Raw genomic sequence first — 17,145 nt, forward strand, 5'->3', positions numbered from 1 at the left:
TCAAACGTCCGTTTTCGCCCCGACGCTTCTCGGAAAATGTCATAATTATCACCCTACGAACACGCGAGAGAAAAGGTTCAACGTTTACTTCGATTAAGAGTGAGTATTCTTATTAGTTCCAAGTTTTCAAAAAAGTTTATACATTCGTACTAATCACGTTGCGTTGATTTCGCGACAAAAGAAATTTCGTACTTCAGTTGTTGCTCAAAAGCGCAGCGCGACATAAAACGTCCCTGTTTTTTTATTAACTATTTTCTAATTTAAAGTATAATCCAGTATAATATTCATCGAAATGTCAATAGTCACAAGTTGTACGAGTAAAACTTCCGAGATTTCGTTTTTGCGATTTGTTTCGCTTGTCAAAATCTACCCCAAGTCGTATCCGAGCACATCATTAGGACGCTTGGACTTGCTGCGAAAGTCCAGCTCCTGTTCGGGCCCACGAAGATTCGAAGATACCCCCAAGTTTAAAGCGTTTAAGGAAAAGCAGGCAAAAATGCAGGTTCGATGTTAGCCTCCTCTCATTAGTTACAATAATTTGACTGTTACCATCACTTTAACCATTTGATCTTGAATTGTTTTTGTAGCAGGATAAGACTTGTAACTTTTGGGAAAATTAAAAGCAATTCATTGGTTGTTAACTGCCTTTCTTAATATTTTCAGTGTGACGACGGATATCCGATACATTTGAAAGGTGGTATTTTAGATAAAATATTGTACCACGTTACTGTAGGTGGTGTTATTATAGGCCTTGCTCAAGGCTTTTGGTTTATTTATTGTTGTGCAACGAAGAAAGCCGTGGATTGAATTTTGTTAATCGTCGTTTGCAATTTGAATTGTGTAAAAGCAGTTTATCACTAATATTTATTGATGTTATTAACATGTTAACAACAGTTTTTAAAAGAAATAGATACAGTTATCTTTGAGAATGAATACACGTTTAAAGTTAAATGTCTTTACTTTTTGTAACACAATGATACACAACATTTCATTTCTTATATACATTTTCCACGATATATACCGTATGTACGATTATTCAGCTTACTTACTAAAGAATTTAGGAGCTCATTTTTAAGGCACTTTGAAAGTATTTGAATAAAAGAACTTCGTTTGTTTCAACTTTTATAACATATTTGATAATTTGGTGTAAACGGCGGTGAAAAATATTCTGAGAAAAAAATGAAACTTACAGACCATTCAAAGTTTGCTGATTCCATTTTTGATTCGGAAAAATAGCATCAGAGCTACTCAACTGGTATTCAGGTTGAAATATAAGCAATGGTTGAAATTGTAAACTTTGGTATCACAGAAACATATTTACATATTTTTCTTGGCGCATTGCAATTCACTGGAAACAGTCTGTATTCACTAGTTATATATTATCATGGTATCAAGTATTCAAAACTTTGTTTTCATTCTGCTCCGTCTTTTGATTTTCCACCTCAGGATATTTCTCTTCTATCATGGCCCTGCGTTGTGCTTTAAATTCTGTCTTTTCTGTTTTCTCCGCAACTTCCACATTCTCCGCAAGTATTTCAATTGAATCTGCATTCGAGGAAGCAGAGGATTGCCAAACTTGTGCAGTTTCTGAATCATCATTACCCGCTATTCTTGATTTAAGCTTCTTGTTCATGTCAGGCTGTAAATTCACAGTTTTTGGATTCTTTACTGACTCATCGTTTGGCACATCATTATTCTTCAATTCATGCTGAGTTTGAATTTCAAGTGTCAATTTAGCTGCTCTTTCTTTTCTACGTGCCACTAAGTCTTTTAACGCTTCACTGAATAACATCAAAGTCTCTGAAATTGGTCTGTTTATGTAATCAGCGGATATCTGATCGAACCGATCATCTTCATCTGAAGATAATTCATTCTTTAGCTCCTTGAACTGATCAATAATTTGTTTCAAATTTTCTCTCGCTCCTTTCACCGCTTTAATATCCTGTGTTTCGACAATATATTTATCCATTTCAACAATATTTTCTTCTAAAGATGCCGCTCCAATTTCTTCGGTGTACTCTGTTGAATAGTCGCTTAATTCATCATTGGACCATTTCTTCAGAGACACTGGATCTTCAGAAGCTAAATCCTTTTCAAATTCTTTGAATTGGTTAATTATATTTCTGATACTCTCCTTGACATGAATGACGTTTTCTTTGTGGACTTTTGTCCTCTCCATTGAAATTGCGTTCTTTTCTTTAGACTCAAGTTTCGATACTGGCTTCATTTTTTGCGACACTGAAGGTAGATTACGTTTTGGCATTTTTACATCATTCTTATCATATTCTTGGATCTCTTCTAATTCGTTGTCGCTGGAGCTTTCTTTCTTAGACTTAGCTTCGCCCATCTTCTTCTTGATTAATTTTTTCATCGATTTCTTTAAACTACCTGATTTTTGCTGGTCCATTTTACCACCACTTGCAACTTGCTCGTGCAATGCTTCTTCTTCGATACGCGCATCGCATTCACCAGAATTGCTTCTTTCTACCATAAAGACTTCTTCAGTTGTCTCTGAATCATCATCTAGCTCAATACTGTTTTCAGTTTTCTGCAAATAGTTGTAGTTTTCCGACCCTGCACCATCAGATGTGTCTATTATCTCCATCGATTCACTTTTACTTTTCTCTTCTACTTCCACATTAATCTCATCCGCATTTTCAGTGCTCGGTGTGGAATAATCTACAATATCATTTAAAGTTACGTCTGACTTGTCAGTAATAATTACTACATTTTCATGCGGCAACAAATCACTTGATATTTGCTCCAACGGTTTTCCAATAGCCTCTAATGACGCTTCGATGTCTTCGAATATAAATCCTATATTATCCAGATCTTGACGAGTACCATCAGAATTCAGAGCAACGTTTTTGGCATCATCTTCAAAGTTTGTTAATCCATCATTCAGATCTTTCCTAACTCTAGCTTTTATCGGATCGTATTTAATATTTGCTTTTCGCTTCATTATAAAAATAGTGGGTTTCGTTTTTATCTTTATCGGCGGTATACCATTGTAGTTTAACGTGATATGAGAAAATCCGTCGACCGAGTCTAATATATCGTGAGTTTTCATGTACGGCTTTATGTTTGGCGAATATTTACTTTTAGCTTCCATTAATAAATGCGTGAATTGCAGCATTTCAGGACTATCAATTGTTATATTTTCTTGTTTGGAATATCTGAAAGGTAAAGAATCGTTCGAGAGAATCTCAAAATAGTAAGATTTTCATCATTCATCATTAGCAGCCCATCGTTTTAAAAATATCTCAGTCAGGAAGTCGCGAGTAAATGAATGACTTGTCGGCACGGATAGAAGTGAAAATTATTTTGAAAAAAGGGAGTATCACTTACATCCAGTTTTTGTTAGTCTGCGTAAACCTAGAGACTCCAGTCTGTGCAGTTAGGACATCTATGTGCACGTGTACCGGTTCAATGGCATCTTTCTCTAATCGATGCAATCTGGTAATAGCCAAACCTCCAGGATAGTTGGAACCTGCCACGCAGAGCAGGAACATGGAGAATATGGCATTCAAAATTAGATGACCGAGAACAGCCAGTGCGAAAAATCCGTTCCACGATGATTTTGCTCTGTTCTCCCATCTAGTAGAAAATAAAAAACAAAAATTACGATTTTGGCGACGAACAGAATGACTTTTCCTGGAACGAGTTTTGCTGGTTTGCTGATAAAATATGTACAAGTGCGAAACTCACATCCTGTGACAAGCTGCCGCTGCTCCAATGTTCAGAAGCGGGAAGACGTATATAACGAATCTTAATTCTTTGTGCGGTAGAAAAGAGAAGAGTAGGACGAAAAAAATTCCGGGAATAGTTAGAGCGCGCACTCTCCTGTCCCACATCATTCCCAGTGGTATGAAAAGGTACGAGAAAGCCAGGCCGCGAGGCAAAGCAGAATAAAAGTACCAAAGAAATGGTGACGTCTACATTCTGGTGTTAAGGAGGAAGAAACATTTGACTTGAAAGTAAATCGTTCTATTTGCTCGTCGATTAAGTGAAACAGTTTCAGTGTTATTTATAAAGGATACACCCCACTGACTACTTTTGTTGAGAATCGTGTTAAAGTAGAAGACTTCACCCTCGGGCCACAAAGGACGACTCCAAAAAATCGAATCTATGATCACGGTGATTCCCAGAAATAAAATGCCCGAGGGTATCGATATTTTGAGCAATCTGAAACCAATACAGTTAATAAAATATGACCAGATTTGAGGCGTGATGATGGATAGTATTCTGTTTCAAAGTACCTCGGTATCGTAAGTTTCGTACTGGCTAAGTCATGGATGAGAAATAGTCCTAATAGCATAGCTAATTCGGCTCTGAATATAATGATGGCTGCCGCTGATGAGCAGATAAACGTTACATGGTCTTGCCTGAGCCAACCATAGAGTGCGAGCAGAACTAGAAAATGAAATTTCAGCTCAATGATTATTTTGATCAACACGCTACTGGGACTAAGAGAGAATAATAATTGCAGTGATTGGAAAATTGGGGGGACAGGCTGATGATTATGTTTATTTAAAAAAGCTGCGGAGTGAAAGTGTAGACGAATCATTTTTCTTAAAATAAAGAAATACCTCGACGAATACGAAATTAGCCATACCTTATTTCTTTTCTAGCTACTATTAGACCTTGATGCTACTTAATGCGTTCAATTTATGCATTTCGAGTTTTATCTGCAACATAAATATTATCACACGTTTGAATAAGTAAGATCAATTGACGTTACTTGTGATAATATCAGCATTTTTTCAGTGGCATCAGAGTCAAATAATATGAAACTTTTACTAAAGATAAGAGCAGTCGGCAAATGCTAGTCGACAATATACACAGGCATAAAGCTTACTTTCTTCATCAAAGGAGCGCCTTTTGAAATAAGCCATTCGAGTTCCACCCTTTGATTTCTAACGAACATGCAATCGGGAAAACTGTCTTTGAATTCATTCAAATATACATGTACAAGTGAACAATCTTCCGAACAAACCTTCATGTCGAATTTACATTATCACAGGACTGTGTCGATTGTACGTAGAATTTTTTTATTTTTCTTATTTAACGAAACGAGCAATTTTTAGCTCACACGCGTAACGTGAGACTGCTTAGACAATGACAACAAATAAACATTGACACCGACCTCTGTATCGACGTACAACACATTCAAACGTTAATTTCTGAAGACGACCCAAAGTGGGAGGTAACGAAATGACTAGCTTTTAGTCCTTTATTCACCTAGAGGCATGGCCATGATGTTTGGCAAAGGACGGCTCAGGTAATACATGAAGTGGTACTGCGTTATGGTGATTGCAACAAACCATTTGACAAACTGGAGGCCGAATATTTGCTGTAACGCTTGTCTGTACAGTCGTAGCGTGGCTATTACCATCAGGCCCAGTACAGCTCTCACTGGAAATGGAAAAGAATTTAGATAAGTTCCTTTTTTCGAAGTAATTAAAACGAAAAGGTATAAAGTTTTCAGAAAAAACGTTACCAACAGAGGTTTTATATTTATCTGAAATTCCAACCGATTTTAAGTTTTCACTCATACTCGGTTGTGAAAAATACAAATGCAAGTCGATGCAATTTTTAGCTATAAGAATTAAACTACCGCTATTCATATTAGTCCGAGAACTTATCAGAACTTAGCAGTGGCGACAATTTTATTTTTTGATCTCGATTGAAACTTTAGGTATGTAATTTTATTATGTGGTTGAAATCTGTAACGTTTACATAGGGAAACACTATATCTATGATATGACTACGTTTCGCTTTATTATGGTTTAGTGTGAAATTCGAATATTCTTAAATTTAAGTAAAAATTTTTGCCAAAGATTTATCGCAGCGTTAACATTGCGAATTTCCATCCCATATTTTATTCCCGTTCCACTTTCTTTGCGCATAGGATTATTAAATTACGAACATGTCGTTTAGACTGAATAATCACCCTGAGAAGATTCTTTTTCAAAATTCATCTATATTTCTACCAAAAAATAACTAACAAATAAACATGCGTCAAGATAAATAACAGCTCACCGACATATTGGGAGAAGAATTTGCTGAGATTGAGGTAATCAACAGCTGCAACAAAGGGCGTCGCAATACAGGAGATCATGATTGGACCCAGAAATGTTCTTGGCACAACTCCAGGAAACTCACGATGATCGTACTAAATTCAAGGAAAAATAGATGCATACGTATCATCAGACGGCAGTTGGTAGAGGAGAGAGGAATTATTTCAGAATTCGTACACAGCTTTTGGCGAGGCTTTTCCCAGAGATTGCCAGACGATTTCCATCGATCAACGATCGGCGTTGTTATGGTAGAAAATAAAAGAGGTAAATACGACAAGCGTTACACTAACGACCAGTCTGAGAAAAGCTTATCGAATCGCCATGGTAGTCGAGTCAGCTATTTTAGACCTGTTGTTTGAGTAACCACAGCGTATTTTTGTGGTAAAATTTGTACTCACTTCTGTCAGGTTAAAACCGTGGTAGAGAATATCATGCATCGCCTGCAGGTTGAAACTCTCTTCAACTTTGGTGAAGGGGCAGTAAAAAAGGTGGATACTCGCCACGAGTATTACTATGCGATCCATTATTGAGTTTTCTGTTTTTTCTACCTCGGCTACATTCGTCAACGATTATTCCATTTCGGCGATGAATTCGTTCGCTGTTTTCTAGTCTCGTCTCGTCTCGTACGCAGAGCTAACTTGTCGATGAAGTGCGGCGGGAGTGGACCAGAAGGAGATTGTGATTGATCAGAAATAGATTCACGGCAGCAACGGGCAAAAGCAAACTGCCGAACTACCTGCAGACGACGACGTTATCTGTCGTCTGCTTGCCGGTTCCAACCACAGTGCTGCCAGCCGTCTAAATCTAATCCATCTAATCGTTCCTGCCAATCTCCGTATTTGTAGGTTAGGTGATAAAAAAAAAAAATTAATAATCCAACATCCTGGAAAGAAATTTTACCGTGTTTCACTCTCACAAACGTTTTATATGTATTTATCGTTGATTTCGTTGAAGTCTAACTTTACGTTGCTTGTAGAAACGGGTTTGTTGTTTTTAAGGTTAAATATTACCGCCTTCGTGTCGCAGCTTAGTTTCTACAGATGGCGCCACAAATCACGCGACGCGAAAATCCTCGTCGGTTTGAATTATAATTTGAAGATACAAAGCGTTGACTGAGGAAGTATACCTGTACAAACATAATCAATACTCGATGAAAATTCTAGCCAAAGCTCTAAAACTTAAAAAATTATAAATAAATAACGGCGTCACTAGGATGTTTGAAAATATTTTAAACAATTCTTGGCAATTTTGTTATACATCTTTACGCATGTATTTCGTAGCAGGGGGAAAGAGATGTGCATATTATTATCGGTACAACGCGATAATGTACGTCACCTTGTATAATCACATAACGTCGTTGCGAAAGAGAATATCTTTCGCGTTGTTTTGTATATTCATATATACTTCGTATGAATTATTCGAAATATGCAGATGGAATCTCTTGTACGTCCGGAATTATATATATACACATACATATACATATACACATACCTACTGAGATTTAGTGAATATTTCGACGTCAGAACTCGAGGATGCTTAACTCTGCATCAACAGCTATGGAAGCTCCTAGTTCTTCGGATGTATTATAAAACTGACGACTTTGCAAATGAATATGTAATTACAGTAGTTATTACACAATATCGAATTCCAACGTTAATTAATATCAATAATTTGGTCAAAACATTATCGCTTCTTTTAACGGAGTTAGTTCCCATGTTACACAAGATTGCGATTTTGCTACAACGTCGAAGGCCGAAGTTCGATTTTAAGTACTAGTTTTTGTACTTCCGTAGAAATTTCTCCTCGGATTGATTTATAGAAAAATAATAATAAGAACTGCGTTTTCCCAACTTTCTTCCACACCGCGTAGTTTAGATTTCCAAAGTTACGTACAAGTGCAGTAAATTAATTTGCACAACATACCGTATAGTAGTTTTAAAAGTTTATAACGGCGATTAAAATTCATGCGCAATTTGTTTCGATACACGGTATATAATATAAATGATAAAATTTGTCTTTCATATCTTGCGGCAAGTATAAATAAACGAACTGTGACGTTGATGGTAAATTAGCGGTCGTTCTTCAAAGTGTAACGTGAGTGCGAGGAGAGTATATTTTTATTTTATTCGTTCCTCGCGTACATTGCGCACGGTTAATCGAAGGGAAGAAATGGAGTTATTTTTTTAAACCGACTTACCGCGGCATCGTTATGTCGAGAAGAAGAGAGACGGTGGTAAGTGGGTGCCGCTAGAGCAATGTTGGCAAATCTTATTAACTGGGTAAATATTTGACGAAGATAAGCCCATTAGCACTAGAAGGCGAAGTGTGCCTAGTCAGTGAAGCGTAGAGTATGCATTAATTTCAGTCCTACTCGAGATGTGATATCGTTTTAACATAAAGTAACACGTCAATGCGCGCTCGGAAACGTGTTTTAAACAATTTTTTGATTACTTTTTATCCTACTTCCTCTTCGTCTCCGTTCGCTATTGCGTCAAACGAAATTGAAAAGTCACGTTTAACCGCGCGCGCGGTAATCGGTGATTGTTAAAAGTGCGCATTTTCCGCATTATCGATTAAATTAAAACGATAGCGCATGCATGTATTCGACCGATTATTAACTTCAATATTATCCCTCTGTTTCGATATTACGGACGATATGAAGATTGGGCTCGCCAATCGCTCGCTGATTCAATCTTCCATAAATTAATTTCACCGTTGGCTTAACTCTGGCCAAATGATTCGCACCTAGATATCAAATCGCGTAATAATTACACAGCAGGTTAGCCGAAGTGTGAATTATTTTGTAACTAATTTTGTGTTAACAATTCCCGTAAGAATGTGAATATTTTATTATAATACACGGATTATTCGATCGTCCGTTTCATCGTTGTTGTAAATTTTAACAGGCGCCATTTTCTCTCATTAATTATTATTCTCTATTCAAACGCGAATATTTCTCGGTGAAATATTTTCTCGGATGTAAAATCGTCGGGTTCCTCTTTGGAAAATGTAGATACAACAGGAGTTCTTGTATTCCTCTATAGGAGTATTATTCTCAAACCTCCAGGATAAACAATGGAGAATTTAACTTTGTAATACATTCGGACGTATCAGCAACGAGTTTATACACAGAAAATTTCAACTCCGTTCTTACTCTCTCTTCTCTCTTAAAGCTGAAGGATAATCCCATGCGCAGAACGAAACTTTTAATTAAACGGGACGTTTTTCTCCACACGGCCAAGTGGCAGGTACAAATGCGGGAAAATAATTCCCGAATTTAATCCCCCCTCCCCCCCCCCCCTTCACTCCCGTAATTATTATTGTTAAATACATGCATAATGATTTTTCATAATTCAAGTCGATGGATGATAAAAGTAAATTTGATCCAAAGCAGTTTTTCATATTATTAATTGTATACAACAGCAAAAGAGGTGAAATTATAGTGTAAAATTGTGAACAACAATTTTAGAGGGTGGTTACGGTATTTTCTCGTCTTTGTCAAATTTGAACAAGAGAAACAATTTTCATGAAAAATTACGTATTGGCAAATAATTCTCACGTCAAATTTTGTTTCTTGTAAAATTCCCGAACTCGCGTAAAAAACGTTTTTATTCTTCTCGCTTCTGTATATTAATGTAAAACAACGCGCGTTTTTTCCACTTCCGTTTCTATATCTCATCTCTTTTTATCCTCCTTTATCTTCCTTGTTACCTTTTTTTTTAATTTTATTAAATTTTTTCTTCGAATTCAATTCATTTCCATATTTACAGAGCTGACGAAATAATTGAGTTTCAAAGAGTCTAATTCAATCTGTTTCGAGACATTGTACAAGTGTCGGTCCTCGAAGCAACTGATACACGTATAATATTTCCCTTGCCCCGAGTCTTTTGTAAATTTATCTCGCGCGGAGCGACGAGTGCGCGAAAGTGTGAGAAAAGTAGTAAACGTAAAAATGTTAAAAGAATAAAGAAAGAAGAGAAAAACGCTAGGGTAAAAAAAGGTACGGGATTATGGCAGGGGAGAGAAGGAGTAGAAGGAAATAAATAATAAAACCACGGTATACGCTTCGACTAACAAAAGTTATTCGGACTGTTGGAACATACCGCGGTTCAAATAAATATATTCATTTGCCGAGTTATAAATGCGAGAGCTTTCACTCGGCAAGCTTATTTGGCAAACGTGGTAAGCTTGAAAAAGTGAGCGGCAATACAAACCTATACTCGTGTCAAGCAGGAATGGAAAAAAGTAGCTGAAACGAAACGAAACGAAACGTAACGTATCGTCCAATAACTTTTGTCAGTCAGAGTATTCAGCTTGAAACGTGCGTCGTATTCGAGGTGCAAACCCATATTTCAACACTGCCTGCCTGCAATTACCTGCAGTTAGAGAAATTCCGGTGCAATTGATGACCCTAATTGAGCCATATCGTAATTGACCGATGCGATTGTGACATCGTACGAAACGCTAGTCGGATATACAGTGACCCAGAAAAGTGGTAAATAATACAAGGAATGACCGGATGTCCATAAGATCAGGAATTTTATTGATTCCGTGCGGAAACAATCGATTAACTCTGAGAACAAGTTTATTCAAATTCACGACAACGCTGAGAGAAATTTTTATTTACGGTTACCGCTCAGTTCTTAAATATTTTCAATTTTTACCACAATCCATAAATATAGTTCTAGGTAGAAAATGAAAATTAGTTTTCTAGTATCCGTTGCTATTCTTTCTCAATACGATCGCTGTTGCTATATTTTCTTGCGACTGTTGCGAAAATTTAACGCTCGTGCAACAATAAATAAATTGATGTCAAGGCCTTGTTTAACTAAAAAAGTGGAGTAAACCTCAGAAACTGATTTTGCTATGCAATTACCAAAAAGGATCGACAATAGCGCAAAATGTTTAGGCGTACCTCGTTTTTCGTAATTCCAACAATATTCAAACACTTTTTTTTAACGATACCTGTTTTACCGAACTTTTCTAGTTACTGTAACAAATGAAATTGTTCTCAGTGAAGATTTCTTTGTATTCAATACATTTTTTCATTGCCATAATACGGTTGAAACAATTCGTATTTAAATTCGAACGTATAATTTTTTGACCGCCACTCTTTATTCTTAACATTAGCCGACTCATTAACCAACAAAAAAAAAAAAAAAAACTACCTCTTGCACACTTTTTATAATTAATTATAAATTATTGTTACCGAGATAATCCAATGTTCAATGAATTCCGGTTGTTTTTTTTCCAATAAATTTGAATTCCGTTGAACCAGTTTATTAAATTTGAAATAAAAGGAATGTATGAATTTTTGGATGTATTTTCATGCCAACTTGTGACAGGCTGATATTTTTTGAAATTTTGAATGAAATCAATATTTCACCGGGAAAAAGTTGAGGAAACATAAAAGAATTTAATATACGCGGCGGCAAATTGGTCAAATATATACGAAAAATGAGAAAATTCGTAAGACGTTGACACGCCGGAATTTTGACGGGAAAAAAATGGCGTATGACAGTACTTTTAAACTTTTGTGCTGTCGAATTTTTAAAATGAGATTCTTAAATCTTGTGACATATTTTTATGTCCACCTCACCGTGTCATGTATCCAGTTTTTTGCCTTGTTTCGCAGATTTTCAAGTTGAGAGAATTTTCATCTCAACAAATTTTCATTTCATCGTCAGCATTAAAATACCGATTTTCTTCACCGTGTCTAAAAATTTCTGTCACTCGATTAAATCATTTTAAAACTTTTCCAATAATATCGGAGTGAATTTTTTAGCGATTTTTCAATGTTTTACTGCCGATATAAAATAATCTCCTGCCTGATCTTGTTTTATCGGACCGAAGACGTGTTTTTTCTCAACTGATCGTGAATGGAAAGCAGCTATAAACCGAAATCGTGGATTTATTCGACAGTCATGCGTTATATAAATTTGCGCACTATAAAGTAATTGAATACGTGTTACGCATGTGTGTAAAATGTATGGAAATGATTTTTACGAGAAAAAATAACCTTCGCATCTTATCGCAATCGATAAGAATTTTTCGTAAATGAAAAACCGTTACAGTATGGCTCGATTCTGTTGGAAAAAAAAAAGAATGAAAGAAAAAGAGAAAGGAAAATAAAAAATAAGACAATTCTCCCGATACATGGCATGCGTGTTTATTTATGTCACGACGTATATTTCGCGGTGTGAAATGCTCGTCGTGTTATATTATTATCGCGGCGGTAAATATATGATCTGAAAAGGCAAGCGTAACGATCGAAATAATTCCGTTTTTTCCCGACGAAATAAAAATCCGAAGATAAAAGGCTAACGCGTTCGCGTTACTACAACCGATTATAATATTCGCCCGATCGCATCTCGCGCAATTCTCGCAGACTTCGGCCGGATAACGCGAAATTCACGTAAGACGGAAGTCCGGAAGCAGCTGCTGCAGCCGCGGGAGAATCAATCGCGGGGTGTTTAAGGAGATTGAGGAAGGGACGAATAGAGCCAATAAGTCAGACCGCCGAGGGTGCGAAATTGATGGGAAGGGGCGCAGTCGCGCTCGAGGCATACGTGGTGGCCGAAAAACACCGTTTTCACTAGTTAACTCTAGGGGGTTATTCACTTGTTGAAATTGCGGAACGATTTGGAAATCGGTCGCTTTAAAACCGTTTAAAATCATTTCGAGTCATTGAAATTACTCGAAATCACGCGTAATTACCCGAAATTGTGTGAAATCGCGTGAAATTGCACGTGTGTTCGCTTGTTGAAATCGCGAACCACTTTGGAAAGCAGTTGCTTTAAAATCACTCGAAATTATTGAAATTACTCGAAATGACGTGTAATTGCCTTAAACGTGTGAAATCGCGATCCACTTTGCCGAAGCATGCCTTATAATTGGTTGAAATCACTTGAAATTACTCGAAATCACGTGTAATTGCGTTAAATCGTGTGAAATCGCAAACAACTTCGGAAATCGGTCGCTTTAAAACCGTTTAAAATCACTTGAAATTATTGAAATCACTCGAAATCACGCGTAATTACCCGAAATTGTGTGAAATCGCGTGAAATTGCACGTGTGTTCGCTTGTTGAAATCGCGAACCACTTTGGAAAGCAGTTGCTTTAAAATCACTCGAAATTATTGAAATTACTCGAAATGACGTGTAATTGCCTGAAACGAGTGAAATCGCGATCCACTTTGCCGAAGCATGCCTTATAATCGGTTGAAATCACTTGAAATCACTCGAAATCACGTGTAATTGCGTTAAATCGTGTGAAATCGCAAACAACGTCGGAAAGCAGTCGCTTTAAAGACGTTTAAAATCACTTGTAACAAGTTGAAATCGCATGAAATCACTCGAGGTCTCTTGAAATCGCGCAAAATTGCTTTATATCGCATAAAATCGTATGAGATCCCTTGAAATCACATGAAATCGCACGCGTATGTATCACTCGTTAAAATCGCAAACCATTTTGCGAAGCAGTCATTTTATAATCGCTTGAAATCACTTGAGATCATTGAAATCATTGAAGACATCGAAATCGCTCGTCACCTGATCTACGACTGAATAACCCCTCGAGTTAACCGTTTGCGAGGGGTTTGCCGTTGAAGCATTCATTGTGACAACCCTTATCGTAGTCATTTTGTAATAATTGTAATCGCGTTGTAATCATGACAATCTCTGAAGTCTGACAATCATTATCCGTTAACGTTATTATTCGCAATCATATCGCAGTCACTGTGATTACAATAATCATGAAATCTTTAAAAATTTTGTCCTTAATTATATGAACTTTGGAAATTACGCCAGTAAGACAGAGTATTTGTTGTTCGTCAGATGGTAAAAACAAAATCACTGATGATTACATGCGATTTTTGTTTTTTTTTTGGAAATCACATTAGTCATGGAATTTTTATAAAATTTACAGGCAAACCTTAATCAATATATTTAAAAAAAACTAACCGGTTTTGCCAATCTACCAGCGGTTTCGCGATTCGAAGAATTTTCCCATAAAAACTGCAGGCCAACGAAATTTTAAGATGCTATTCAGACGCCACTCGCCATTTTTTTTACTTCTTCAAAGAAAAAAAACACTGAATTCATAACATTTCAATTGTTTAATATTACTGATGTATAATTTTTTTGATTTTTCTTACCTCGGTAACTGTTCAATCATTTAGATGTTGATAATTTTTCGATACTGTACATATAATAAAAATACTATTCATACGTTTTCATGGAAAAGGAGGAAAAGTTTGATTCCAATTATCTGGGAGAGTTTACAAAGATTAGAAAATACGGTCTGAAATTTGTACAATTATAATCTGATAGGTTTACAAAATAATTCTGTCCGTAATGTTGAAGGATTAGTTTGTTTAGTCCGCAGAGAATTACCTCCGTATAGTGAAGCGAGTTAAAAATTCTGCCCACCGTCCCTCGAAAAAATTTCAATATCTACTGTCTGTCAGTTTGCAGTTTTTCTTGCGTGTTTGAAGACCGAAGTTATTCAGACCAAACCGCTATTATCCCCGAAAAGACTCCGAGTTGTGGGTTTTTTCCTCCCATTGTCAATATTGAGGATGCGTAAGGTTTACGGTACGGTTAAAATAATATTCAACCGTAAAATTAGCGAAATATGAAGACCGAAGTCCAATGCAACTGAGGTTAAATAAATTGAGTTATGTCAAAACAATATCCCCTAAATACGAAGGTGCAAAAGATAGGAAAAAAAGAAGAAAACGACAATGGATTTGCTCGGAAAGTGATCAGTTATCAATAACTTTTCATGCGTCGCAATCGGCTACTTTTTCTTTTTTTTTTTTTTAAGAAGAAACTTCACCACACATCCAGTTTCAATATATCACAGATTATTTTGTTCGCGAATGACTTATTCTACAAATTGTCGAAATTGAATTTTTTCTTAAGCTCTTCTATCGGCAGAAAAAAACTAACTTATGTCAAATCAATACAGGTTTATAGGTAATATTATAATAAATTGTGTTATAGATTATAATAAATGAATATTAGATGTAAATATGTAGGTATTGAATATTTGATCGAAAATCCATGTGACTTGATTTGTGAAGAATTCATTTGAGAACAAAATGAGCTGATATCGATGAAAATTTAACAGAACATGCGAATTGCTTCATATAACGCAACTTAATTGAAGAATATTAATTACCGAGCTATTCCGATCTTGGTCCATGATTTCCTATTTCTTTTTTTTTTTTTGATTATGTTTCACGTCAAAGGGCTGGTTTCCCTATAAAACTTATCAGAACTTAATTACGAAGTTAAAGTTCGTTTGTAAAGTTTTCAATGTTCAATGATCTTTGATAAGTTAAGAAGGAGTGTCTTAAGTCCAGTAAACTGTATAAATTGACGGAAAATATACTTGCATGATATTTCGTAAAGTTATACTACAACTCCTTCGGAGTAATTCTTAAACAATGAAAATAGTTTGTTAAAAATAAAAACGCATCCTTACGCCAGCATAATTTACATATCGTTTGGCAATCTGTTTTCCTAAATTTAAACCCCATTGGTCCCGAAACACACGATACGTCTTTAAACCGCGGTTCCGTCTCGTTTCCGGTATAAAGGCACAACGCATCTCGACGTGCCTTCGACGTTTGAAAATCGTTCAAAGTACCGTCATCGTTCCCTCGTCTCTTGGGAAAACGAGACGAAACGTGAGCTTGGACACAAAACCCGGTCCCTCTCAGCCCGTTACCGAGTTGGTAAAAGCCGGGGGTGGGTACAGTGTCATCGAGGGTGGTGGATGACGATCGGGACAAGGAGTGCGTTACTCCTTGGGATACTCGGGGATGGGCGCATCGTTGTCCCCGCGTGGGTTTCGCGCATGCTCTGGTTGATAAACAGCGAGAACGGCGTTGCTGGCACACAAGCATCGGGCTTGAACGTTGGTAGGCGAAAATCCATATCGGCACATCCGTCGGCTGGATCCCGTCGACGGAGGAGCGGTTTGTTCCTCGCGATCCGTCGACGAGAGGAGTCATGCCTTCGGGAGATAAGTCCGCGCCGGGTGACGACGCTCCTGAATGTGCAGACTCCGACGGTTTTCCGCATCCCTTACTCCAGAAAGTCACAGTAGACACCATCACCGCCACCTTAGCCCCGTTCCCAACTACCAGGAGGACCTTTGACCCGGTGATCTCATGCCGCAGATGAACGAGCCCAGGAGACCAAGGTGATCTGGGGAAGGTTAGGTACCGCCGGTGCACCGTTCGTCGACGCGTCGAGGGTCGAGAAGACTGAGGGATCACCGTGAGATAGATATAGAGAGAGAGAGGACGATGGAGGGTGTTTCGGTTAACGGCACCATGCCCGTAGAGGTCAACTACGTACTCAACGTTCTCAACTACATCAACGAGCTGAATGACTCGCTGATTACCGAGGAGGTGAAATGCTCGTTGGAGAAGTACCGACGTCAGGAACATACCCAGCACGAACCGGAGTGCGAAGTCGACTGGGATTCTCTTTTATGCTGGCCTCGCACACCCCCCGGAAGCCTAGCCACCTTACCATGCTTCGAGGAGCTCAATGGTATCCAGTACGACAAGACCCGTAAGTATGATATGAATTCTTTTAGCCCCCGATCTTTCCTCGATCTGGTATTAGCTGCAGTCCAATTGGACGGACAGTGACGCGCGGTTGAGTGTCGTTTTACGAGTTATCGTGGCCTCCAGGCCTCGTTGTGGTGGCACGACGTCTTCCGATGCAAATTAATGTCATTTGTGTTGCGTCAAGGCTTTTACGATCTATGTCCATGTATCCGTGTGCATGGATACGTTGTACCATACTCAACCACTTGTTCTCTTTCCCATAGAGGTCAGTGAACAGGAGCCGGTAAATCTAGTTACGTCTTTTTCTTTTTTTAATTGATCATCGAGTTGAAACAATGATGGTGTACCAGTGGATATATGAGTTTTTTTACGTTTTGTTTTTTTTTTTTTGTTTTCGTTTTTTCACGAACAGTTAGCGGGGTGATGAGGGTCGGTATGTTTTGTTTCGTTCTCGAGAGAGGCGAAGAATGCTGGAAA

At 37.5% G+C, this 17,145-nt stretch overlaps 2 protein-coding genes across 6 annotated transcripts in view; one reads left to right on the plus strand and one right to left on the minus strand.

Annotated features, from left to right (window-relative positions):
- Nucleotides 1-939: 939 nt before the first annotated feature.
- Nucleotides 940-6,862, minus strand: Alg12 (Alg12 alpha-1,6-mannosyltransferase). Of its 4 annotated transcripts, XM_046623176.2 has the most exons (8): nucleotides 6,479-6,862; nucleotides 6,043-6,175; nucleotides 5,242-5,415; nucleotides 4,260-4,413; nucleotides 4,041-4,185; nucleotides 3,709-3,935; nucleotides 3,349-3,597; nucleotides 940-3,176 (listed from the first exon to the last, which is right to left on the minus strand). In XM_046623176.2, the coding sequence occupies exons 1-8, from the start codon at nucleotides 6,602-6,604 to the stop codon at nucleotides 1,391-1,393; spliced, it is 2,994 nt and encodes a 997-aa protein (XP_046479132.1). In that variant the 5' UTR covers nucleotides 6,605-6,862; the 3' UTR covers nucleotides 940-1,390. The 4 variants fall into 4 exon arrangements, with proteins under 4 accessions (XP_046479132.1, XP_046479133.1, XP_046479135.1 ...); XM_046623177.2 differs by lacking the exon at nucleotides 6,479-6,862 and having other exon boundaries at nucleotides 5,325-5,415; nucleotides 6,043-6,078; XM_046623179.1 differs by lacking the exons at nucleotides 6,043-6,175; nucleotides 6,479-6,862 and adding an exon at nucleotides 4,616-4,688 and having other exon boundaries at nucleotides 5,325-5,415.
- A 1,592-nt stretch (nucleotides 6,863-8,454) lies between these two features.
- Dh44-R1 (Diuretic hormone 44 receptor 1) overlaps nucleotides 8,455-17,145 on the plus strand; it is a 29,186-nt gene continuing 20,495 nt past the window's right edge. The window contains exons 1-2 of one of the 2 annotated variants that reach the window (XM_046623220.2): nucleotides 8,455-8,859; nucleotides 16,270-16,669. In XM_046623220.2, the coding sequence (XP_046479176.1) occupies nucleotides 16,399-16,669 (271 nt within the window). In that variant the 5' untranslated portion in view covers nucleotides 8,455-8,859; nucleotides 16,270-16,398. Of the gene's footprint in view, nucleotides 8,860-8,961; nucleotides 9,329-16,269; nucleotides 16,670-17,145 lie in introns of those variants that run through there. The other variant, XM_046623219.2, reaches the window with a different exon arrangement.

Source organism: Neodiprion pinetum, chromosome 4, assembly GCF_021155775.2.
Source record: "Neodiprion pinetum isolate iyNeoPine1 chromosome 4, iyNeoPine1.2, whole genome shotgun sequence".
NCBI classification, from domain to species: domain Eukaryota; kingdom Metazoa; phylum Arthropoda; class Insecta; order Hymenoptera; family Diprionidae; genus Neodiprion; species Neodiprion pinetum.